This window comes from Perognathus longimembris, chromosome 24 (assembly GCF_023159225.1).
Source record: "Perognathus longimembris pacificus isolate PPM17 chromosome 24, ASM2315922v1, whole genome shotgun sequence".
Classification (NCBI taxonomy): domain Eukaryota; kingdom Metazoa; phylum Chordata; class Mammalia; order Rodentia; family Heteromyidae; genus Perognathus; species Perognathus longimembris.
In genome coordinates this window covers 32,149,905-32,175,920 of record NC_063184.1, presented here as the reverse complement: position 1 = coordinate 32,175,920, position 26,016 = coordinate 32,149,905, and the positions used below count along the sequence as shown (strand labels likewise).

Sequence of the window (26,016 nt, the reverse complement as noted above, 5' to 3'; positions counted from 1 at the left end):
GTATACGAGGCAAGCCCTCTTGCCACAAGGCCATATTCCCAGCCCCTGAGACCTTTTTTTAATAAGAGTTGTTTTTTTTTTTTTGTTTTTTTTTGCCAGTCCTGGGCCTTGGACTGAGGGCCTGAGCACTGTCCCTGGCTTCTTCCCGCTCAAGGCTAGCACTCTGCCACTTGAGCCACAGCGCCTCTTCTGGCCGTTTTCTGTCTATGTGGTGCTGGGGAATCGAACCTAGGGCCTCGTGTATCCGAGGCAGGCACTGTTGCCACTAGGCTATATCCCCAGCCCTAATAAGAGTTTTTTTTCACCCTGATTTTATTAAGTTAGACCATTTGTGTGTGTGTAAGCTTTTTACTCAAGACTAGTGCTTTACTACTTGAGCCACCACTTATTTCTGACTCCCTTCCCCCCGCCCCCAGGTGTTGGTGGTAAGAGCAGTTAATTGAAGATAGGAGTCTCATAGTATTTCTTGCTTGGGCTGGCTTTGGGCCATAATAACCAGATCTCAGCCTCTGGAGTAACTAGGGATTACAGATATGAGCCCTTGGCACCTGGCTTAGATTTTTCTTGTTTCATCTGCACGTTTTTTTCTACCATAATTTTTGTCATCTTTTAGCTTTTAACAGATTTCATATTTTGGAATATAAAGTTAATGCCATTCTTATTTTAGATGCTTTTTATGTGGTTTTCTCCAGGCTCATCCCTTAGAATTTTTTGTTGGTTGTTATTGGTTATAGGGCTTTTTCTCAGAGTCTGGGCACTCTCCATGAGCTTTTTCGCTCAAGGCTGGCACTCTGCCACTTTGAGTTACAAGTCCACTTAAGATTTTCTGGTGGTTAATTCGAAAGAGTCTCATGGACTTCTCTGCCAAGGCTGGTTTTGATCTGCTATCCTCAGATCTCAGCCTCCTGAGAAGGTAGGATTACAGGCATGGGCTTGTTTGGTTCTTTAAAATTAAAATATTATAAACAAGTATTCTGTATGTTTCATTTAAAATTTGATTCCAGAACTTTGGCTTGAGCTCAGGGGGGCAAGTGCTAATTGGATATAAGAGTCTGAAGGACTTTCTGTCCAGGCTGGCTTTGAAGTAAGAACCTCAGATCTCATCCTGAGTAGGTAGGATTATAAGGGTGAGAGCCACCGGCACCTTGTTATGTATTAAATCTTTAGTAATCTTTAGCAGACTTTTAGTGGGACTTAAAAATATGGAAATAACATTTTGTTTTTTGCCAATCTTGGGGCTTGAATTCAGGGTCTGAGCACTGTCTCTGAGCTTCTTTTAAGAAGCCCAAGGCTAGCACTTGAGCCACAGTGCCACTTGCAGCTTTTTTCTGTTTATGTGGTACCAAGGAATCAAACCCAGGGCTTTATGCATGCTAGGCAAACATTTTACCACATTCCCAAGCCCTAACATTGTTGTTTCTTTTTTTCCCTCTTCTTTTTTTCTTTTTTCTGTTTATGTGGTGCTGAGGAATTGAACCCAGAGCTTCATGCATGCAAGGCACTCTACCACTAAGCCATATTCCCAGCCCCTAACATTGTGTTTTATAGAATACAAATTTAACATTGAATTTAAAGTTATTGCTTTTCTTGCTAATCTCACATTTTTCTTTCTGTTGTTTTTACAGAGATGTTATGAACATAAACAATACAGAAATGGATTGAAGTTCTGTAAACAAATCCTCTCTAATCCCAAATTTGCAGAGCATGGCGGTAAGAACAAATAGTGTCTACTTTAAGTGTAAACAGATGAAGATTTACTGCATATCTATCTAATTTCCCTACCAGGCTCTTATTTTCCAGAGAATAAAAGAATAACACATTCTGCCTAAGTTGTGGTTTATTCCTGTTTTGAATCTTGCTGGGTAAGAAAGGCAGGACCTAACAAACAGGGCAGCATGCTTGTTCAAATGAAATGAGTGGAGTTTTCTTTTTTTTAAAAAAATATTGTTCAGAAAGGGACTGATTAGTTCTTGCTTATCAACCATTGTTTATTTAAAATTGTGTTGTAGTTTTTCAAAATTGAGTCATGTTTGTTTATATTATAATAGACAGTTTACTAGCTTTTGCCTGTATGGAAGCAGGTGGTTTGAATTTGTAGAGAAAGGGGTGAGTATGATGTACAGAGTTGCAAAAATAAGAAAAATAGGACTCGCCAACAGTTTGACACTTAGTGCTGACGAGGAAGATGAACAACAGTTCTAGCTTTCTCTTGTTAATTTTTTTTTTTTTTTTGCCAGTCCTGGGACTTGGACTCAGGGCCTGAGCACTGTCCCTGGCTTCTTTTTGCTCAAGGCTAGCACTCTACCACTTGAGCCACGGTGCCACTTCAGCTTTTTCTGTGTGTGTGTGTGTGTGTGTGTGTGTGTGTGTTGCTGAGGAATCGAACCCAGGGCTTCATGTATACAAGGCAAGCTCTCTACCACTAGGCCATATTCCCAGCCCTCTTGTTATGTTTTTTCTTCACTTTTGCCTACATTTAGTATGCTTCCCCCAACATTTCAGTTTTTACTTATAGCAATTTGGAGAGAGAAAACAACAGGAGTGAAAGCATTTAATGTTACTCCCTTTTCCTTATTATTTCCTTTTCCTATTGTGCTGGGACTATGGCTTAACTAGTAGAGCACCCCTATAGCAAAGTACAAAGGCCTAAATTCAAACTTAAGTTCTGAATAAACAAAACAGCTCTTGTAATCTGGATGTTAGTCTGTTTTATAGTCATTTTTAAAGTATATATATCCTGGTTAAGGTGACTTTTTAATGTATATTAAATAGTACCAAACTGTAATGTATTGCACTGTTTCTAAAGTACAATTTTTCCCCATTTTATTTCATTATTTCTAAAATGTAACCCCTCCCATATTTTAGCATATCAGAAATCAAGTTGGATATGAAGTGAAACTATTTGAAGTATGTTGAGTTTGAATTTTTTATTAGCTTACATTACTTATACAAGGATTTTATTAAGTTCCGATATAATAACAAAGATTTAAAAGCAGTACATGTTATATTTTTTTTTCAAATTTTTATTATCAAACTGATGTACAAAGAGGTTACAGTTTCATACATTAGGCATTGGATACATTTCTTGTACTGTTTGATGTTATATTTTCTTTATGATTCTATTTTTATTTACCTTCCTAATAGGTTTTTCTCTGTAAACTTAAAATTACGGTTTTCAAAATAAGGTAAATCATGAGAATTTTTATTTTATTTATTTATTTATTTGCCAGTCCTGGGCCTTGAACTCAGGGCCTGAGCATATATGTGGTGCTGGGGAATCGCTGAGGAATGTATACGAGCCAAGCATTCTTGCCACTATGCCATATTTCCAGCTCGAATTGTTATTTCTTTAAGCATCCTAGGATATATATTATAAAACTTGAATTCATTTTTCTTTTCTGAAAACAATATTTCCTATAACTTAATATTTGTTGACTGTAAATGGCAGGCTCTGGAAATTTGTGTATTTAATAATTGAAAGAATTATTTTAAAATACATTTATGACAGAAATATAGGTAGTTTTGTTTTTATAGCACTGAGGTTTGAACTCAGGGCCTTAAACATGCTAGGCAAGTGCTCTACCACTTGAGCCACACTGCTAGTCAACTGTATTTATTTTGATGATTAGAAGGTGAATTTAAGTTTTGTGTAACAGGTTTACAGGACAAAATTTTTTTCAAGGTAGAATTTTTTGTTTTTAGTTTCATTTGTTTGTGTCTTTTTGTAGTTTTGGAATTTGAACGACTCTGTGCTTACCAGGCAAGCACTTGGCCTGAGCCATGCCCCCATCTCTTTTTTTGTTTGTTTGTTTTTGGCCCGTCCTGGGTCTTGGGACTTAGTTGACCTGAGCACTGTTCCTGGCTTCTTTTTACTCAAGGCTAGCACTCTACCTCTTGAGCCACAGCACCACATCTGGCTTTTTCAGTTGATGTGGTATTGAGGAATTGAATCCAGGGCTTCATGCATGCTAGGCAAGCACTCTACCACTAAGCCACATTCTCAGCCCCACATTCCTTTTTTTTTTTTTTGGCCAGTTCTGGGCCTTGGACTCAGGGCCTGAGCACCGTCCCTGGCTTCTTCCCGCTCAAGGCTAGCACTCTGCCACCTGAGCCACAGCTCCCCTTCTGGCCATTTTCCATATATGTGGTGCTGGGTAATCGAACCGAGAGCTTCATGTGTAGGAGGCAAGCACTCTTGCCACTAGGCCATACTCCCAGCCCCCCCCACATCCCTTTTTGTATTAGCTATTTTTCTACTTGGGTCTCCCCCCCCTTGTGTGTTTTTTTTTTTTTTTTTTTTGGCCTATATTAGCCTCAGATCGTGATCTATGTTCAAGTACCACCACACTTGGCTGGTTTAGATAAAAACACACAAAAGGTAACTTCTTGTCTGGGCTGTCCTTAAACTGTGGTCTTTATCTCTGCCTCCTCCATAGCTGGGCTTATAGGCAAGTGCTGTTTGAATAGCCTGGCCCTTTTCTTCCCCTCTCTACCCCTTCTTTTGCTAGTCCTGGGGCTTGAACTCAGGGCCTGGGCACTGTCCTTGAGCTTTTTCTCAGTGTTAGCATTCTACCATTTGAGCCACAGCACCACTTCTCACCTTTTCTGTTTATGTGTTACTGAAAAATTGAACCCAGGGCTTCATGCACTAGCGCTAGGCCAGCACTCTACCACTAGGCTACATTTCCAGCCCTCTCTTTTGTTTTTATTTTTGTGTAGATACTGGAGCTTGGACTAATTGTCTCTGCCCTAGCTTTTTAAGAATATTAATAGATAATTGTATATCAGTAGATGAATCACTGGCTTATCTTTTAGACATACAAGCTTTTGTGTGTTTTTATTTTAAAAATGTAGGAAAGCCTCTAAGAAAAAAATTTATGCTTTTGTCAGGTTTGAAAAATTCTGTATACACCTGGAAAATATCTTAACCTTAAAAATATTAGTTCTAAGCATAATGTAGTCATTGGTTTAGGAACTGTAGTTACCTATTGCTAAACTTTTATTTTTAGTGTTTAATTTCTTTTATCTGTCTCTTTCCCCTTTGTTATTAAAAATAGAAACTCTGGCTATGAAAGGATTAACATTGAACTGTTTGGGGAAAAAGGAAGAAGCTTATGAACTGGTTCGTAGAGGCTTGAGAAATGACTTGAAGAGTCATGTGTGTATCCTTTTTGAAATAAATATAAGAATTGAGTTGGGGTGCTTGAGCTAAAGGCTATAATTTCAGAGTTATAAGTTGTAAATACCTCCTGTGCAATTCCAGAGGAAATTATTCATTTTTAAATCGAGTAGAACCAGCTGCCTTCATATCTATACCATGTTTTAATGATGGTTCTGTCTCAAAAAATGGGACTTGCCTTTTAAATTATCTATGACAGCTTTTCCTAGTCTTAATGAGGGAGGCTTTGCTCTGGCCTGAATGTTCCTGTACGCTTAACTTCATATGCTGAATCCTAATCACCAGGGATGGTGTTGATACTTGAGGTTATTAAGGGGGGATGGTGGGAGGTATGAGGCCGTTATAAATGGAATTAAGGAAATTTGCCCCTTAGTCATTTGGGGAGGTAGCTAGAGTGTGCCCCAGCTACAAAGTAGAGACAAGCCTCAGCTTGGTTCTCTACCACTTGAACCACAGCTCTACCATCTTCTCCTCCTTCTCCTTCTTCACCAGGGGTCTTGGACTCAGCCTGAGCACTGTTCCTGACTTCTTTTTGCTCAAGGCTAATGCTCTACCTTTTGAGCCACAGCACCACTTCCGGCCTTTTCTGTTTATATGGTGTCGAGGAATCAGCATGCTAGGCAAGCACTCTATGGCTAATCCACATTCCCAGCATTGGCGTCTTCTTTTGGTAGTTATTTGGACATAAGAGTATCATAGACTTCTGTGCCCTGGCTGGATTCAAATAGCTCAGATCTCAGCCGCCTGAGTCACTAGGATTACAGAGGGGAGACACTTGCACTCAGCTTTGTTTTGATACTGTATATAATTGACTTTCTGAAACTTGGTATTCTACTAAGCACTGTCCCAAAGATGGTATTGTATTCCTTCTTTTTACTTTCAGTAATAAAGGTAACTCCTTATACTTATTTCACATTTACTTTGTATCAGCCAGTGATCATTTTATGTATTGTATTCCCATCTGAGGAAACAATGAGACTAACTTAAGAAATCTTGCAGTAGGCTGGGAATGTGTCTTAGTGGTAGAGTGTTTGCCTAGCATGCATGAAGCCCTGGGTTCGATTCCTCAGCCCCACATAAACAAGGCAGGAAGTGGCTCAAGTGGTAGAGTGGTAGAGTGCTAGCTTTGAGCAAAAAGAAGCTCAGGGACAGTGCCCAAGAAATCTTGCAATTAATAAAGCAGGCTTAAATATCATTTTCTCTGTCTCTAAAAGCTACGCTCTTTTCTATTTTGTTCCCTTTTATCTTTGTTTCCTATTTCTTTTAAGTTTAAGTTCATAATTTTGGAAATTGCTATAGTTTTCCAAGTTTCTTGGAACATGATTTAGAACACTAATACTTGTCTCACAGGTTGTATCCTTAACAAAATTGTTTAGGTTGGCATGTTTATGGCCTTCTTCAGAGGTCAGACAAGAAGTATGACGAAGCCATTAAGTGTTACAGAAATGCACTAAAGTGGGATAAAGACAATCTTCAAATCTTAAGGGACCTTTCCCTACTACAGATTCAAATGAGAGATCTTGAGGGTTACAGGGTAAGTAATGAGAATACTTAAGATGAAAATTTTGTTCTTTAGAACTTTGATTATTTTGATTATTTCCTGATTAGATTTCCACTGTATTCAGCCTTCTGGAGCTCTTCATTAGCTCATTCCATTTTTTTAAAGTAATTTTATTGGAAAGCCCCCTCCCTACTACCTTAGTTTTTAATGTGTGTGTGTATTGGTGAGGTAGATTTGAATGACTTTGTAGGGTTATTTCGGTTTCTTAAAAAGAAGCATTAGTACTCACATAGACAGATGCCGTTAGCTTGGTCTTTTTTTGTTATTGATGTTTTTATTTTTATGTTGGAAGTGGTGAGTTTTTTGTTGTTTGTTTGTTTTTTGCTGGTCCTGGGCTTGAACTCAGGGCCTGAGCACTGTTCCTTCCTGGCTTCATTTTCTCAAGGCTAGCATTCTACTACTTGAGCCTCAGTGCCACTTCTGGCCTTTTCTGTATATGTGGTACTGAGAGGAACCAAACCCAGGGCTTCAGGTATGTTAGGCAGGAACTTTACCACTAGACCACATTCCCAGCCCTGAACTGATGAGCCCTCAAATGAGTCTTGGATTTATTTAGTCTCCCTTTACTATTATTCCCCTCTCCCCCCATCTTCTGTGGATAACCTGTTGGACTTGTTTTTTCTTGTATCATAATTTAGTAATTGGGTGTTTTTTAAAGAACTTTTGAATATTTTTTCCTTTATACTGTCTTTATCATCCAGTTTCTTTTTTGAGTAGAAAGATGAAGAAATAAAGGATACCACCTGGTATTAATTTTTTCTTTTTTTTTGGCCAGTCCTGGGGCTTAAACTCAGGGCCTGAGCACTGTCCCTGGCTTCTTTTTGCTCAAGGCTAGCACTCTACCTCTTGAGTCACAGCACCACTTCCAGCTTTTACTGTTTATGCTGAGGAATTGAACCCAGGGCTTCATGCATGCTAGGCAAGCACTCTACTGCTAAGCCACATTCCCAGCCCTAAAAAAAATTAGTTTATGAGGCTTCATTGCTAATTCTTTAAAAAAAAAAAAAACTAGCCTTTGCCTCTATGCAACTACATAATATGGGTTAAACCTTTTGTATCATTGTTTTCAGCATTATGTTGCAAAATACATACTATTGTGGAATAAGTGAATCTGATGTTCCAAAGGAGGATTTGCTTTCACTGAAACCTAAGAGAATGTGTTTTTCCTCCTTAAAGGAAACGAGGTATCAGTTACTACAGCTTCGACCTGCACAGAGAGCATCATGGATTGGTTATGCTATTGCTTACCATTTATTAGAAGATTATGAAATGGCAGCAAAGATTTTAGAAGAATTTAGGAAAACACAACAGGTAACATCAAGAAGAGAGCTTACTAAATAAGATTCTGTGTGTGACTAAAAGAAAGAATACATTGCCTGACTAAATCTTTTATTTGAGAACAATTTCAAACATGCAGAAAAGTTGTGAGAGTAATACAAAAAACTCCATGTAGGAATTCACGCCCATTAACTAGCGGTAAATATTTGATATATGCATGATCTATCTATATATGCAGTTATTTGTCTTTTTCAGACTGCCTTATTTAACACAATGCGATAATTTCCAATTCCATCCATTTTCTTGCATGACACAATTTTTTTTTTCTTTTTTTTGGCCAGTCCTGGGGCAAGCTTGGACTCAGGGCCTGAGCACTGTCCCTGGCTTCTTTTTGCTCAAGGCTAGCACTCTGCCACTTGTGTCACAGCGCCACTTCTGGACATTTTCTATATATGTGGTACTGGGGAATTGAACACCCAGGGCCTCATGTATATGGGGCAAGCACTCTTGCCACTAGGCAATATCCCTAGCCCCAATTTTTTTTTTTTTTTTTTTTTGCCAGTCCTGGGGCTTCAACTCAGGGCCTGAGCGCTGTTCCTGGCTTCCTTTTACTCAAGGCTAGCACTACCACTTGAGCCACAGTGCCACTTCTGGCCTTTTCTATATATGTGGTGCTGAGGAATCGAACCCAGGGCTTCATGTATACAAGGTGAGCACTCTTGCCACTAGGCCATATCCCCAGCCCTCCAATTTTTTTTTTTTAAAGACACAATTTCTTTGTGTGAACTCAGGTTTCGGGTTCTGGCATTGAGCCCTTTTGCTCAAGGCTAGTGCTCTACCACTTTTGAGCTACAGCTTCACTTCTGGTTTTCTGGTAGTTAATTAGAGATGAAGAGTCTTATGGATCTGTATGTTGGTGCCTCACGCCTATAAATCCTGGGTAGGTAGGAGGCTGAGATCTGAGGATTATGGTTCAAAGCAGTCCAGGCAGGAAAGTCCCTGAGACTGTTATCTCTAGTAGCTCTTTGTTTGTAAGCAGGCCCCCCCCACCCCCATCTGTCTGTCTGTCTGTCTTTCTGTCTCTCTGCTGAATTGTGGTTTCAATATGAGGATTCTCTCACTGTTTTTTCTTACAAGTTTTTCCTTTTTCCTTTTTTTTTTTTTTTGCGAGTCCAGGGGCTTGGACTCAGGGCCTGAGCGCCGTCCCTGGCTTCTTTTTTGCTCAATGCTAGCACTCTGCCACTTGAGCCACAGCTGTACTTCTGGCCTTTTCTGTTTATGTGGTGCTGAGGAATTGAACCCCAGGGCTTCATGCATGCTGAACAATCACCCTACCCCTAAGCCACATTCCCAGCCGCGCCCCCCCCCCCCTTTTTTTCTTTTTTCAGTTGTGTGTCTTGAACTTGGGGCCTGGGCACTGTCACTGAGCTCTTTTTGTTCAAGGATAATGCTCTACTACTTTGAGCCACAGTGCCACTTCCAGTTTTCTGGTGATTAGAGATGGGTCTCCCAGACTTTCCTGCCAAGGTTGGGTTTGAACTGTGATCCTTATATCTCAGCCTCCTGAGCCACCAGTACACTGCCTTTTTTTTTTTAAGTGCTGTACTACTGGTGCCACAGCTCTACTTCCAGCTTTTTGGTGGCTAATTGTAGATAAAAATCTCATGAACTTTGCTGCTTGGGCTGGCTTCGAACTATGATCCTCAGATGTCAGACTCCTAAGGGGTTAAGATTACAGACATGAGCCACTAAAGAGTTTTGGGTTATTTTTACTTGATCGCTAGAACATAATAATTAACAGTTCCATAGACAAGTATTTAGGAATTTTTTCAAATAACAGTTTTTTTTAAGATATCCTTTTATATTATTTTTTGTTTTATATTATTTTTAGTGTATAAATTTCTAATTGGAAAGCAAATTCTTACGTTAGTATTCCTTATATCCTTATACAGACATCCCCTGATAAAGTGGATTATGAATATAGTGAACTTCTTTTATATCAGAATCAAGTTCTTCGGGAAGCAGGTCTCTATAGAGAAGCCTTGGAACATCTTTGTACCTATGAAAAACAGATTTGTGATAAACTTGCTGTAGAAGAAACCAAAGGTATTTTAAAGAATCACTTTTTCTAATTATTAGAGCAAAGGCAAGACTGAAAAATAATTTAGTTGCTACTGATTATCACATTTGCCTTTGTCTTTTATGGTGGAAAATTGTGATTTGCTTAAAAGAAAATATTGGGGGCGGGGTAGTAGTTTATTGGTGTTAAAGAGTCTAGTGTTAAGAGCCTGCCTGCTTGTGTAGCTACAGGTATAAGCCACTACTGCCTGACTTTACACTGTAATTTGTAAAGTGGGAAATACCTTCACAATGGATATAGGAGTTAAGAAATTTCATTACATGATTCAATAAAGCATCTTTTTTTTTTAAGTGACTTGAACCTGTGAAGGTATTTCTGTCTAGCCTCTTTTTTTTTATTATTTTATTTTATTATTATTTTTTTGCCAGTCCTGGGCCTTGGACTCAGGGCCTGAGCACTGTCCCTGGCTTCTTTTTGCTCAAGGCTAGCACTCTGCCACTTGAGCCACAGCGCCCCTTCTGGCCATTTTCTACATATGTGGTGTTGGGGAATCGAACCCAGGACTTCATGTATATGAGGCAAGCACTCTTGCCACTAGACCATATCCCCAGCCCCTCTTTCTTTCTTTCTTTCTTTCTTTCTTTCTTTTTTTTTTTTAATAAAGGATTCCTGGTCCTTGAGCTTGAAACTCATGACCTGGGTGCTGTCCCTGTGTTTTTGCTCAAGGCTATCACTTGAGCCACAGGCTCCACTTACGGAAATATATTTCTAAATAATGTGAACTTCTACAAACAAGACAATAAAAATAATATCATAAACAGTCCTTTTCAGTAGAGTTGAGAATTCAGCAGGATACCAGCTCCAACTACTTCCCAACATGGATTCATACGGAGATTTGTTTGGTTGTTGCTAGTCTTGGGGCTTGAACTCAGGGCCTGAGCACTGTCCCTGGGTCCTTTATGCTCAAGGCTAGCACTCTACCACTTGAGCCACAGCACCACTTCCAGCCTTTTCTGTATATGTGGTGGTGAGGAATCGAACTCAGGGCTTCATGCATACAAGGCAAGCATTCTGCCTACCACTAGGCTGTATTCCCAGCCCCCATAATGAGATTTTAAGAGAAATGTTTAAGAAAAGTTAAAATTACATTGGAAATTAGTTGTAAGTTTTTTCTGTGGTTATTTTTGCTGATGTATTTGTTTTTTAATCAGGGGAGCTTCTCTTGCAATTATGTCGTTTGGAAGATGCTGCTGATGTTTATAGAGGATTGCAAGAGAGAAATCCTGAAAACTGGGCCTATTACAAAGGCTTAGAAAAAGCACTCAAGCCAGGTAGAGTTATTTAAAATTTAGCTTTGGTTAACTCTTTTTGTTATTACTTACTTGTTTATTAACTCAGTGAAAAGTATAGCAATAGAAACGGTGAATAATCAGTTCAAACCCTGAATGTGAAAGCATATTGCACATTCTTATTTCATGTTGCAGATTTAGCATGTTTTGAAATGTATTTTTTTTTTTACAATTTGATAGAAATGATAGAGAACAGAATTTCAGAAATAACTCCCGGAAAAAAAATTAAAATGCATAGTAGCATTGAAAACATGTGTTTAGAATTCAGTATGTTATTTCTGTACATGAATGAAATATATCCTCATCCTGACTGAAAAGGAGGTGTAAACCTAGTAAATTGTGGCTGTAAACGAGTAGACTCCTGTAGTCATGAGTCTGGCCGTTTTCTATAGATGTGGTGCTGGGGAATTGAACCCAGGGCTTCATGTTTACGAGGCAAGCACTCTGGCCACTAGGCCATATTCCCAGCCCCGTTCTGCCTTTTTGAGAAGAGTAAATCTTCATCCCTCAAACTCAGAGACTGTCCGTGTGCCCCTTGCTTATTACCAATCTTCTCTTATGAGTGGGTGCACACTGTGGATGGGCAGACAGATCCAGAGACGAATAGGCCTTAAGTGTCCTCCCTTCTCCACCAGTCTACTGTGATGCTTTTTCCTCAAGACCCGTAGGAAGCCTTTTAAATACCATCGGCACATACAAAAAGATTCATGGTTCCCATAGGATTTGGTGCCTATCTGTGCCAGTAGCATGGTGGTGGAGGTGATAGAGGAATCAGATAAACAGGGAATTACAGCCATGAAACAAATAGTGAGGAGAATGCACTAAAAGAATCTGGGCAGTGTATGGCCCCCTTACTCATATCTTAATAGATTGAAAGTGAGAGAGACTACAATAGAGGATAGGGAAAATGAGTGAAAGGGAAGATTGACTGAGAGTAAAAGAAACTATATGGAGAAATACATAGTAGGTAGATCTAGAAGTTCCATGTCTATTTGGTTATTCCAAGTAATACATAGTAATGAGACTTATTCAGAAGCTAGCAGTGTTGAAAGCTTGCCTAAGTCAGAGTAGGGTAAAATAGTGTTTTTTATGTGATCATATGTATTTAAGATATAAAAACATTGGAAATGATTTTTATTACTAAAATTATTTTGTGATTAAAAAATTTATTTTGAGGAACTTGTGACTTGCCAGTAAAATGTAAGCTTATATACATAAAAGTACTTTTCGTTGTCTGCAGCTAATATGTTAGAACGGCTAAAAATATATGAGGAGGCCTGGACTAAATACCCTAGGGGATTGGTGCCACGAAGGTTGCCATTAAACTTTTTATCTGGTAAGTAAGAACACTTATGAAAGAAGGAAAATGCTGTTAGAATATATAGTTTACTTGGGCCTTGAACTCAGGGCATGGGTGCTTTCCCTGAGCTCTTGCACAAGGTTAACACTCTATTTTTGAGCTTCTGCACCACTTCCTGTTTTCTTCCTGTTTTCTGGTGGTTAATTGGAGATAAGAGTCTTTTAGAGACTTTCTTGCTCAAGCTGTATTTGAACCTTGATCCTCAGATCTCAGCCCCGAGTAGCTAGGATTATAGGCATGGACTACCAGTGCCTGTAAAGGATAACTTTTTTATTTGGGTGGTGAAGTAGGGCCTCATGCTTGTTAAGATAAGTACCACTTGGGCCACATCTCTGATGTCCTTTTCATGGGTGTTTTTTTTTGGGGGTGGAGGGGGTTGTTTTGTTTTGTTTTTTGCTGGTCCTGGGTCTTGAACTCAAGACCTGGACACTGTCCCTTAGCTTCTTTGATTCAAGGCTAGTGCTCTGCCAGTTAAGCCACAGTGGCACTTCTGATTTTCTGGTTGTTAATTGGAGATAAGTCTCGTGGGCTTTCCTGCTTAGGTTGGCTTTGAAGTGTGATCCTCAGATCTCAGCCTTCTGAGTAGCTAGGATTATAGGCATGAGCCACTGGCACTTGGTTTCATGTTGGTTCTTTTTTCTTTTTTTGCCAGTCCTGAGGCTTGTCTTCTTTTTTGCTCAAAGCTAGCACTCTTATCTCTTGAGCCACAGCACCACTTTTGGACTTTTCTGTGTCTGTGGTGCTGAGGAATTGAACCCAGGGCTTCATGCATGCTAGGCAAGCACTCTATCTCTGAGCCACATTCCCATGTTGGTTCTTTTTAAGGAGTGGTCATTGTGCCTGGACCAACTGGAGCCATGTTGTTCCTCCATTGTGTACTTCTTCATGTCACTGGCGATCACAGCCAAAAGTGCTGTCGTGGCTCAAGTGGTAGAGTGCTAGCTTTGAGCAAAGAAGCTCAGGGACAGTCCTCAGGCTCTAAGTTCAAGCTCCAGGACTGACCCCCCCCCCCAAAAAAAAAAAAAAAGTTTCACGGGCTTTCCTGCCTGGGCAGTCTTCAGTCTTGGATCCTCAGATCTCAGCCTCCTGAGTTGCTAGTATTGCAGGTGTGAGCCATCCCTGTCTACTTTAATCCTGATTCTTAAAAATTGTGTCTCAAAATACGTATCACTAAGAGTTGTCTGGCTAAATGTAAACCAACAGAATTGTTTCTCTTCAAGGTGAGAAGTTTAAAGAATGTTTGGATAAGTTTCTGAGGATGAATTTTAGCAAAGGTTGTCCACCAGTCTTCAATACCTTGAGGTCACTGTACAAAGACAAAGAAAAGGTAAAAGCAAAAACGTTTCCCTTGTCTATTATTTCATTGCTCAATATGCTTAATTCTCGGTTATCTCTGTCTAGGAGTATATGTTTCCTAGCTTGCAGCTTAGTGTCTCTACGTATACCTCTTCGCTTTCATCATTTTTCTTTCTGCCCTTACTGTAGCTTACTGTTAGTATTCTTTCCTTTGTTTTAAGTGGACCGGGCATATATTCTCTCACTTGAGATTCCCTACTCATCTGTGATTTGGTTTTATTAGTTTTTCTCTTGATTGTGAAATTGAGAGTTCATTTACCATGTACTTATCAAAAATGCCCTTTCCACAAAAGCATTTTCTTAAATTCTTGTTTCTTAAAGAGCAGATGTTAACTGTGGGTGTTATTTATATATAGTTTGTGGCGGAAACGAATGAAGATATAAGTCATCTACAACATTGCCTCTCTCTGTTTTACTCTTTACTAGTTCCTGGTTCTGCTGATGATTTCTTTTTAAAAAATTAAAAAAATTATTATAAAGGTGATATAGAGTAGTTATAATTATGTGAATAAGGCAAAGAGTACATTTCTCCTTAGATAATGTGACCCTTTCCTCTGACCTCCCGCAGGTATTCACTCCCATCCCCACCCACAAGTTTTTTTGTTTTGTTTTTTTTTTTGCCAGTCCTGGGCCTTGGACTCAGGGCCTGAGCACCTTCCCTGGCTTCTTCCAGCTCAAGGCTAGCACTCTGCCACCTGAGTCACAGCGCCCCTTCTGGCCGTTTTCCGTATATGTGGTGCTGGGGAATCGAACCTAGAGCTTCATGTGTAGGAGGCAAGCACTCTTGCCACTAGGCCATATTCCCAGCCCCCCACCCACAAGTTGTACAGTTCACTTTCCACATAGTGTATGGTTTAGAGTACCACCACTGATTTATTAACCCTTTGTCCCTCCATTTCTGTACTCCATGTCCTTACCCTCTTTTAAGGACAGATAAACAAGACAAAAAGGAAAACAGCAATGAAGAAGTAACTTTGTTTCCATTTCCTAGAGCTCAGTTCCATAAATATTAGTTTGTGTGTTCACATGCATTGCACCTTTCTTTTCCTTTCCTAAACATCTCTCCTTTGGTCTCACTGTGTGTGAATGCCAGCCAAGGCAGGAAAATTTGGGAGATACTTCAGTTTTAGCCACCAAAGAGCCAGAAATGGAGTTGTGGCTCTAGTAGTAGAGCACTAACCTGGAGCTCAGGTACAGTGCCCCTGGCCCTGAGTTCAGTCTTCAGGACTGGCACACACACAAAAATGTATATATGGGGCATTTGTGTAAATAACATATTTTGCACAAAAATAGTAAGCATCTACTTTTTCTCTATTAAAGTGTGCTTATGTCTTTGTATTCTAGGTGGCAATCATAGAAGAATTAGTTGTAGGTTATGAAACCTCTCTGAAAAGCTGTCGTTTATTTAACCCTAACGGTAAGTAAACATAGTTTATTTTTTTAAAATACGCTGAAATTTCTGAATGTATTATGAAATTATTAATCGGGTCATTATTAGTGGTCTGATTAATGTTATATATTTACATTTTTTCCATTATGATGGAAATTCACTAATTTGTGTATTATGTTACTACACGTTGACTGGGAGAGAATGAAATTAATATATTGGGGAAAATATCTCAATTTTGGATGAAACCTCAAGTGAAAATACAAGATTCACAAGCTTTGATTATGTCTAGACATATTTCATCTGGAGTCTTATAGTTCCTTCTAGTCTTACATTCTGATGAAACTACCAAAATAGACTTCATTTCATTCACAAATATTTTTCAGTGTATCTGAAAGACAAAACATAATCATTTATACAATTGTCATGCTTATTTAGACTGTTGTTTCCTCTTTTATCTTTCCTTCCAGCAATTTATTTGTAGAAGGATTTAATTTATATTTTAAATAATCACAATGTTCCTTTGATTTTCAGCATTTTCCAACTACTTTCCTTATAGAGACTATTCAGTGCAGTTTTAAAAATTTATGTAACATGTAATCTTGATTTCTCTCCCTCCCTGTCCCCTTGTATTTTAAAGATGATGGAAAAGAAGAACCACCAACTACATTACTTTGGGTCCAGTACTACTTGGCACAACATTATGACAAAATTGGTCAGCCATCTATTGCCCTGGAATACATAAATACTGCTATTGAAAGTACACCTACATTGATAGAACTCTTTCTTGTTAAAGCTAAAATCTACAAGGTAGGCGTCTTTTAATGATACTGCTTTCTCTTTTTTGTATTTTATGGTTTCTAAATGTAAGAAAAATGACATGCCTCAAAAAATGGAATAAAATTTACTGGGGTATGATTATTTTAGAATGGTCGTGGTTAACTCGTGTGTGTGTGTGTGTGAATATGTAAGACTTAAGTAAAGCTAATCATATATGTATATTCTCATGTAATCAAACATATCTGGTGATTACTGGTTTGGGTAAATAAAGATATAGCTAATCCAAAAGTAATTGTATTTAATGCGAAGTATATCTGATACTTGCTGAAGTAAAAACAGTGATGCGAGCTGGGAATGTATCTTAGTGGTAGAGTGCTTGCCTAGCATGCATGAAGCCCTGGGTTTGATTCCTTAGTACCCCATAAATAGAAGGAGCCGGAGGTGGTGCTGTGGCTCATGTCGTAGGAACACTAGCTTTGAGCAAAAGAAGCTCAGGGACAGTGCCCAGGCCCTGCCTTCAAGCCCCAGTACTGGTAAAGAAAGAAAGAAAGAAAGAAAACTACAACAGTTATGGTTTTTGTTGTGAATTCTATGTGTCACGGTCTTTTTGGATTCCTTAACTCCAAGGCATGTAGCCTGCCTTCCTGCCCTCGCTCTTTTGGTCTTGTGAGGTGTTGAGGTTTGAGCTTAGGTTTTCATTCTCCCTAGGCTAGGCAATCTACCACTTGAGCCCCCTAGTCCTGGCCCTTTTTGCTTTTTTTGATTACTTTTTAAGTAAGATCTTGATTTGACTTGAAATTGGCCTCAGAATTCAATCTTACGGAGTTACAAGAATGTACTACCTTGCCCAGTTTCTCCCGTCGTGTGTTCTAGCATTTCCTTTAATTTGACCATTCTCTTCTTGCAAGTAAATTAATCATATCTTTTGAAGGCGTGATTAGGAGCCAATAATTTAGCAAGTCAATAATGACATTGTATATTCAAAACACCTTTCTTTCTGTTTAACGATGTTGAAACGTGAGCCTCACGTTTTATGAACACTAAGTGTTCTCCAACTGTTTTGAGACCATCTTTCTATGTATTTGGCTGGCATAGAACTCAAAATCCTCCTGCTTCAGTCTCATGGACTTTCCTGCCCCAGTGGCTGGCTTTGAACTGCATACCTCAGATCTCAAGCCTCCTGAGTAGCTAGGATGACAGACGTGAGCCTCTTGCTGCTGACTACTTTTCGTTGGTCTGACAGTTTTCTAGTATTTCCTTTATGCCAAGTAGTATTATTTATGATAGGAATATAACAGGTAAAACTATTAATATAGGTCTTTATTGTTAGCCTACATTCTAGATTGCCAGAAGGTATAAATTATAGAGGAATGACTTTCTTCTTTTCTATATTAATTTGCATGTTACAAGTCAAAAGTGTATCTTTTCTTTCATTTATTTGTTTTAATACTTTATCAGCAGGGCAAACAAGTTGCCTACACAGTAAAATTAGTGTACTTACTGGTTTATTTTGTGTTTGTACCTTGTAGCATGCTGGGAATATTAAGGAAGCTGCAAGATGGATGGATGAAGCCCAGGCCCTAGATACAGCAGACCGATTTATTAACTCCAAGTGTGCAAAATATATGCTAAAAGCCAATCTGATTAAAGAAGCTGAAGAAATGTGCTCAAAGTTTACAAGGGTTTGTACTACTATCAGTGTTCTTATGAGTAATCAGGACATGAACCAATTTGTGCTTCTACTTTACTCTTTTTTCAAAGCTTTCAATATTTTAATATTAACATTGTAAATCTTCTGTATTAGAAAAAAATTAGTCATATTTAGTATAAGTTGTTTTCACGCAGTTGTGCAATTTTTCCCCCCCTTTGGTGGTACAGTAGTTTGAACTCAGGGCTCCATACTTGGCAGGCAGGTAGGTGCTCTACCCCTTGAGCCCTTTTTTGCGTTAGTTATTGTTCAGGTAAGGTTTCAACATGTTTGTCTAGAACCAGCCTCAACCTGCATTTCTCTTACTTGTGGCTTCCTATGTAGCTAGGATGACCGGGGACTACCAACAACCCCAGATTTTAGAGTGAGATGGCAGTATTGTTCATTTTTGCCCGAGCTTGTCTCAAACCATAATCCTCTTGATCTCTGTCTTCCAAGGAGTGGCATTACAGGCATGAATCACTATACTCCCATTTTATAGGAGTTATAGGTTATAGGAACTAGTATTTAGGGAATCTGTTTTATGTGCTAGACAGTAGTCCTGTTTGCCCAATTAGTCCCCCCTCCCTCTTCCTGTTCCCATTGTGCTTGATTGAACAGGGGGCTTAGGAGTTGTTTCTGAGCTCTTTTTTGCTCAAGACTAGCGCTCTATACCACTTTGAGCCACATCATCACTTTCAGTTTTCTGGTGGTTAATTGGAGATAGTCTCATGGGTTTTTTCTGCTGGGGCTGCCTTTGAACTATGATTCTGGAATCTCAGCCTTGTGGGTAGCTAGGATTACAGGCGTGCTCCACCAGTGCCTGGTTAATATCCTTTTTAGTCATTTGGAAGTCTTATTTTTTCACTGTAGTGTTTCACTGTAGGACTATTTCACATGCATATAATCAATTCCCTCTCCCCATACAGTTAGCTTTAAACATTGTTTTGAACAAGTTTAGTTGACCATCTATCTCTTCCTTCTTTGCTCCTGTGGTGGAATGGTGTATTTGGTGAGAACTGGTCTTGAATATGATTTTCATGTAGGAAGGAGCATCGGCGGTTGAGAATTTGAATGAGATGCAGTGCATGTGGTTCCAGACAGAATGTGCCCAGGCATATAAAGCAATGAATAAATTTGGTGAAGCACTTAAGAAATGTCATGAAATTGAGAGAGTAAGTACCTTATGCATATGAATTTCTTGTTTCATTCTGTTAGAAATTAAGGGTTTGGGAAAAATAATTTTTCCCCTTCCCTTTTTATTTTCATACTAGTTGGTATGTGTGCGTGCGTGTGTGTGTGTGTGCACGCGTGTGTGTGTGTTGGTGGTTTGTTTATTCTCTTTTTTTTTGCCAGTCCTGGGGCTTGAACTCAGTGTCTAGGCCTTACCCTTAGCAAAACAGCTCAAGGCTGGTGCTTTACTTTTTGAGCCACATTCCTGCTTCTATCTCTGGCCTGGTTAATTGGAGATAAGAATCTCATAGACTTTTCCTGACCGGGCTGGCTTTGAACTGTAATCCTCAATACTTGGCCGTTTAAATAGCTAGGATTACAGGCATGAGCCATGGTCACCCAGATTAGGCAATTTTTTAAAAAATCAGTACTACACATCTCAATTTTTCTAATGGAAAGACTTTTTTATTTTATTTTTTGGCCAGTCCTGGGGCTTCAACTCAGGGCCTGAGCACTGTCCCTGGCTTCTTTTTGCTCAAGGCTAGCACTCTACCATTTGCGCCACATCGTCACTTCTGGCTTTTTCTATATATGTGGTGCTGAGGAATCAAACTTAGGGCTTCATGTATACGAGGCAAGCAGTTTACCACTAGGCCATATTCATAGTCCCGAAATACTATATTTTGAGATACCTCCAGTGTCCTTTCTGTTAGGAATTTTTTAACCTTTGTAAAAATCCTGTGGCTATGTTTTTAGTGATTTTTAACCTTTCTTTGGAATTGCAGTTGCCTGTTCTGTAATATGTGAGACGTCATTCAATGATGCTAGAATACTGTTTACTGTGGGGTTGAGTGACTTTGAAACCTTTTCACAATGTTTTCATATCTTGTTGATCATTTTCTGATCTTGTTTTCCTTTACAGATTCTGTTATTAGTAGTGAGCTTCCTTTTGTGTGTTCTGTCAAGTAGAGAACACCAGTAGTTAGTTGATAGAGTGTAGACATTGCTGACTACTTGGTTGCTTGTTACATGGGGATATTTTCCATGTACCAGCATCGTAGTCCATAGGAACAAATTGATATTCTCAAAAAATGCCAAAATACTACATATTTTAATCCCCTATAAGTTGTTCTAAATAACAAAATCTTACTATCATGTGTGTCTATTCTATTGTACTATTTTATGGTTGGTTTAGCAGAATAACTTAAGTACGATTTAAGGGTAGGATGAATATGTATTTATAAACAACTGTGTTTTAAGTACTTTTATTTTCAACAATTTAGTATCTACTGTATCTCATAATTTATAGTAACCAACTCTGTTTGCTTACTTGATATGCCAAGTGTTCATTGAATAATTGTAATTTTAATGTGTTTTGTGGGGTTTTTAAAATAAATTTATTATGCCAGCGGTATAATTAATTTCAAGGCTTTCAGTTTTATAGTTTCTTACACATTGCTATCGTTCACTGTAATAATAAAAAGGTAATTTTGTTAGCATTTTATAGAAATCACTGATGACCAGTTTGACTTTCATACATACTGTATGAGGAAGATTACCCTTAGATCATATGTGGACTTACTAAAACTAGAAGATGTACTTCGACAGCATCCATTTTACTTCAAGGCAGCAAGAATTGCTATAGAGATCTATTTGAAGCTTCACGACAACCCTCTTACTGATGAGAATAAAGAGCATGAGGCTGATACAGGTATAAGATTTAGAGATTTCTTGTTGGCTCTGGTGTGTATATGTAGATGTTGTTTTGAGAAATGTAAGAGGTTTTCTTTCCTGAGGTTTTTACTGGTCATCTTGATAAATGTTATGTGAATCTTTCTGGTTAACAGAAGGAAGATGTTTTATATTTTCAAATTCAATTAAATAAGGATTTAATTTTTATTTTTATTTTCTGTGGTGTTGGGGATTAAACTCATGTTCTTCAGAATGTCAGGCAAATATTCTACCAGTGTGCTATGTTCCCACCCCATAGATTTAATTTGGAACTAGTTATTCCTCTTTAAAAGTTCATATTTCATTTCATAAATTTTGGCATTAAATACAGAATTTACACAGCTAACTACTTTATAGTACGTAACAGTATTATAGCTATGCAATTAGTGTGGTAATTACATTAGTATTGGCTGTTAGTGCACGTAGTTTCTTTTTTAAATAGTATTTGTAATTAATTTACTAAACGAGGTTAATTTTATTTAAACATTAAAAATCATCTTGGGATTGAATTAGGAAAATGCTGTTTTCATAGCAGGGTCAGCATTTCTAGGGAGAAGCCTTCCCTAGCCATATCTCAAAGTGGTTTCTCATACAGGAGGATATATGATTGTGTATGCAAGTATTCTGTGGCTTGTGGCAACTACTGTTGTGAATTGACAGACATTTTAAGATAGTGGTAGTTGCTGAATGAAGTAGCTAAACCTGTAATTGTAGCAACTTAGGCAGAAACCTGAGTATCCCTGCCCCGCTATTTTTAAAAAAAAGGTTTGTAGTAGATTCCATCTCAGCCAACGGTTAGGCCTGGACCTAGGATGCAATAGTCTACCTGGAAAACAACCAACACTAGAAGGGCTGGAAGAATGGTTCAGTAGAGCCTAGCAAGCACAAAGCCCTGAGTTCAATCCCCAGTACTAAAAGAAAAACAAAACAAAAATAGTGGCAGGTAACAGAATACAGTCACTACCAGATATTGTGGTACATGTACCAAGGAAGTAGAAGGGAAAGACAGAATTTGAGGCTAGCCTCAAATTCAGTGAATTCAGACCAACTGGAAATCATGATATCCTGTCTCAAAAGAAATCCAAAAACTGGGCTGGGGATATGGCCTAGTGGCAAGAGTGCTTGCCTCGTATACATGAGGCCCTGGGTTCGATTCCCCAGCACCACTTATACAGAAAACGGCTAGAAGTGGCGCTGTGGCTCAAGTAGCAGAGTGCTAGCCTTGAGCAAAGAGAAGCCAGGGACAGTGCTCAGGCCCTGAGTCCAAGCCCCAGGACTGGCCAAAAAGTAAAAAGAAAAAAAATCCAAAAACTGAAGACTAAAGATGAGCTCTAGTTCTTTCTTAGTATATGAAAGGTCCTGAGTTTGATTCCCAGGAAACTCTGGCCCCTCCCTTTTAAAGAAAAGGAGAGGAGGAGAGAAAAGCAAGATCACAGAGCACTGTCCATGAGTCAAATCCAAACTGTAATCTTTATTTGCTAAATAAAATTTATTGGAATATAATCAACCAATTTTTATATTATCTATCTTTGTGCTAAAGCTGTTCAGTTATAACTGAGACCCATCTATGGCTTGCAAAGCTGCAAGTGCTATTCTAGAAGTTTGCTGGCCCTTGATGTAGCGTAATCAAAAAGGCAAAGACTTTGGAGTCACAGTGAAGTAGTTATAAATCTTTACGGAGTCTTTTACTGTCCTGAGTCATCACTTTTCAGCACTGTGGAACCCCATTTTTTTCTCCTAGTTGTCCCTTAGTATCTACTGAATGAACCTCTTCTAGCTGACTTATAATACCTACTACAGTGATGTAAATGTTATATAGACAGTTGTTGCATTGTTTGGGAAATACTTGGAAAAAACAAAGTCTACATGTTTAGTATTGACAAGAGAATGAGATTCGGTTTTTTTTTTTCTTCCAAATTTTTATTATCAAACTGATGTACAGAGGTTACAGTTTCATACGTTAGGCATTGGATACATTTCTTGTACTGTTTGTTACCTTGTCCCTCATACCCCCCTTCCCCCTCCCCCTTACCCTTTCCCCCCTGAGACTCGTTTTATTCTTCCATGGAGATGCAGAATCTGGAACTGTATCCTCAATTCATGATGTTGGAAAACATAATATATGTACTTTATGTAGCATGTGCCAAGGATGCAACTGTTATTTTACAAATCATTTGCAAGTTACATTGCCAGCTTTGGAAGTGCATACTTGTAATCCCAGCTACTGGGGGGCAGAGGCAGAGGGATCACGAATTTGAGGTCAGTCCAGGGAACATAGTGAGGCCCAACCTCCTAAATCAATCCCCCATACAGTTTTGTATAAGTCACCATTTATGTGGTTGCCCATTAATACAGTGGTGCTTCTAGAATGCAATTTTTGGTCCTTGTTGAAATTTTCTGTTTTAGGTGGTATTTACCGGGGGGGGGAAGCATATATTTGTTTTTTCTTTTTTTCTTATATAGCTGTTTTTTGTTTTTTTTATTTTCTCTTTAAGTAGTTGTACAGAAGTTTGTTTTTTTTTCTTATTTATTGTCAAAGTGATGTGCAGAGAGGTTAGTTTCATATGTTAAGCCTCGGGTACATTTCTTGTACTGTTTCATCCATTTGTTTTTGGTGTGATACATGTATGTTATACGTTGCTGATTAATAAATCATCCCCCAATCTGGCATCTTAAAACAACTGTCTTGGTACATCAGGGATTCTAAGCGGTTGCTGCTTTAGGCTGGCTCTCTTGTGAAGTGTTTTGTTTTGCTAGAGATCCAACCCAAAGCCTTGGCATGCTAGGCAAGCACTCTGTCACTGACATACACCCTCAGCTGTGTGTGTGTTTTCTTTGAACAGGATGTGCTACGTAGCTTAGGTTGGCTTTGAACTCTGGATTCTCCTGAAGCTTCTGCTTCCCCTGTGCTGGTACTACAGATGTGTGTCACACACCAGTCTCTTAGGAAGTCATAGTGATGACGTGCACTGAGCCTGCAGTCTTGTCTGATGGGTCACTTGGGACTGAAGGGCCCATGTCCTAAGTGACTCTCTCACATGGTGGCTGATGGTAGTAGGCTTTAGTTATTAGTCTCTCCACAGGGTTTCTGGAATTTCTCCCCTCATATGACCAGCCATCAAAAGAGCAGGAACAAAGCCATAATACCTTTTAATATTTTATACTCCTGTTACTTCTTCCACATCCTAGTTGGTTGGAAAGAAGTCACGGAGTACAACCTACACTTGAGAGGAGGAAAACTGAAGAATTTTATGGACATTTTTAAGTTACATTTTATAAATTATTTGCATTTTTCTGTATTTACAAAATACAGTCACTCCTCCCCACACTCTTCAGAAGTCTTATCCCATATAGCATTATTAGCTTGACCAGAATGTTACCAAAATGTTGCAAAATAAGTCAAATATAGGTGCTGATGTGACACTTTGGACCTTTCAAGTACAGCTTCTCAAGTATTGTCATTGGTGTGAGCTCCTGTGAACTAAAGAGGCAAGTCATTTATCCATTATTCACCCAAAGCAAAATGTTGATGCAAGCAACAAAAGTTGCTGGTTCATATCACATGTGCAGTGGAGCACAAATTAAAAGTTGTTTGAGTACACTGAAGATGTTAGACTTACTTTCTGTAGCTCTTGGCACTGCTCTCTTGAGTTTTTTATTCTACCTTCTGAATCATCTCTTCATTTTTCTTGAAAGTTTGCATTTGTCTGCATAGTTTCTCTGTCTGTGTGGTCTGCCAGTAAAATTGTGCCCTCTTTGTACTATTCCGTAAGAACATCATGTCTCTTTTTGTGAATTTTGTTGGAATCATAATGGACTCTTAGCTTTTGCTAAGGGAAAAACATTTTTTAAGTTTCTTAAGAAGTTTTGTTTGAGACCATCTTTGACTGATACCATTAAAATTTGGAAAGCTTTTCTTCAGGCTCACTGGTCATGAGACTCACCATCTTTCTGAGTTCTGTGTGTGTTTGATAGTACTAGGATTTGAATTCCGGGCCTCATTGTTAGACCAGCATTCTGGCCATTGAGCCATGCCTATTCCTTAAGTTCTGAGTCTTTAAGATTTTAAAGTCAAACTTCTTGACTTTCTTGACATGTTTTGCTATCAATGCCTTGTTTTTTGTTTTTTGCTCATCAGCTGTTCTTTGACAAACTGCTACAAAACAGATTACTCAAAAGTTTCGCAGCTTTACAAAGACAGCAAAGATGTCTCATCTGTAGGCCAGAAATTAAAAATGTCTCAGACATATGACTCAGGAACTTGAGGATAGTTGTCAGCAAAGGTGTTTGAAGGACTGACTTGGGCTGCTTCCTTGATGGTTTACTCTTACTGTTATAGCCCACAGTTCTTGGTCTTTGGGACATTCCTAAAGTTTGGTTAGATTTCCTCGTACCCTAGCAGCTGGTTTCTCCTCTTGAGTAATCCAAAAGAAAGCACAGAGAAATCTATAGTACTTTTCTGGCCAAATACTAGGTTTTATGTACTTGGGGTTTTTTTGTTTGTTTGTTTTTGTTTTTTGCTGTTCTTGGGGCTTGAATTCAGGGCCTTGGGTGCTGTCTGTGTGCATTTCTGTGCTCGTTGTTAGTGCACTTGAGCCACAGTGCTACTTTTCACTTTTTCGGAGTATTTTTTTGGGGGTAAAGATCTCACAGATTTTTCTCTGAAGGCTGGTTGTTGAACCTTGAATTCAGATCTCAGCCTCTTGAGGAGCTAGGGATTATAGGCACAAGCTACCAGTGCTTGCCTTGTACTTTCATTTTTTAATGCTTTCTAAATTTTTTTTTTTTTTGCCAGTCCTGGGGCTTGGACTCAGGGCCTGAGCACTGTCCCTGGCTTCTTTTTGCTCAACACTAGCACTCTACCACTTGAGCCACAGCTCCACTTCCGGCTTTTTCTATATGTGGTGCTGAGGAATGGAACCCAGGGCTTCATGTCTATGAGGCGAGCACTTTACCACTAGACCATATTCCCAGCCCCGAACCATTAGTCTTCTAGGGGTTCACAGACACATTTACTTGCATGCTGTGGAATATATTATTGTTGTTTAGAATATTAAGAAGTAGTAATAGTTGAAAATTACTCATTCACTTAAAT

The 26,016-nt window shown here is 38.8% G+C and overlaps 1 protein-coding gene across 2 annotated transcripts in view; it reads left to right on the top strand.

Moving 5' to 3' along the window:
- Positions 1–26,016, top strand: part of Naa15 (N-alpha-acetyltransferase 15, NatA auxiliary subunit) — a 50,152-nt gene that overhangs the window by 10,031 nt on the left and 14,105 nt on the right. For both annotated transcript variants that reach the window (XM_048333383.1, XM_048333382.1), the window contains exons 2-14: positions 1,626–1,710; positions 5,058–5,162; positions 6,556–6,713; positions 7,917–8,051; positions 9,971–10,124; positions 11,310–11,429; positions 12,688–12,783; positions 14,028–14,134; positions 15,508–15,580; positions 16,191–16,360; positions 17,860–18,012; positions 19,064–19,192; positions 20,688–20,901. In XM_048333383.1, the coding sequence (XP_048189340.1) occupies positions 1,626–1,710; positions 5,058–5,162; positions 6,556–6,713; positions 7,917–8,051; positions 9,971–10,124; positions 11,310–11,429; positions 12,688–12,783; positions 14,028–14,134; positions 15,508–15,580; positions 16,191–16,360; positions 17,860–18,012; positions 19,064–19,192; positions 20,688–20,901 (1,699 nt within the window). The remainder of the gene's footprint in view (positions 1–1,625; positions 1,711–5,057; positions 5,163–6,555; positions 6,714–7,916; positions 8,052–9,970; positions 10,125–11,309; positions 11,430–12,687; positions 12,784–14,027; positions 14,135–15,507; positions 15,581–16,190; positions 16,361–17,859; positions 18,013–19,063; positions 19,193–20,687; positions 20,902–26,016) is intronic.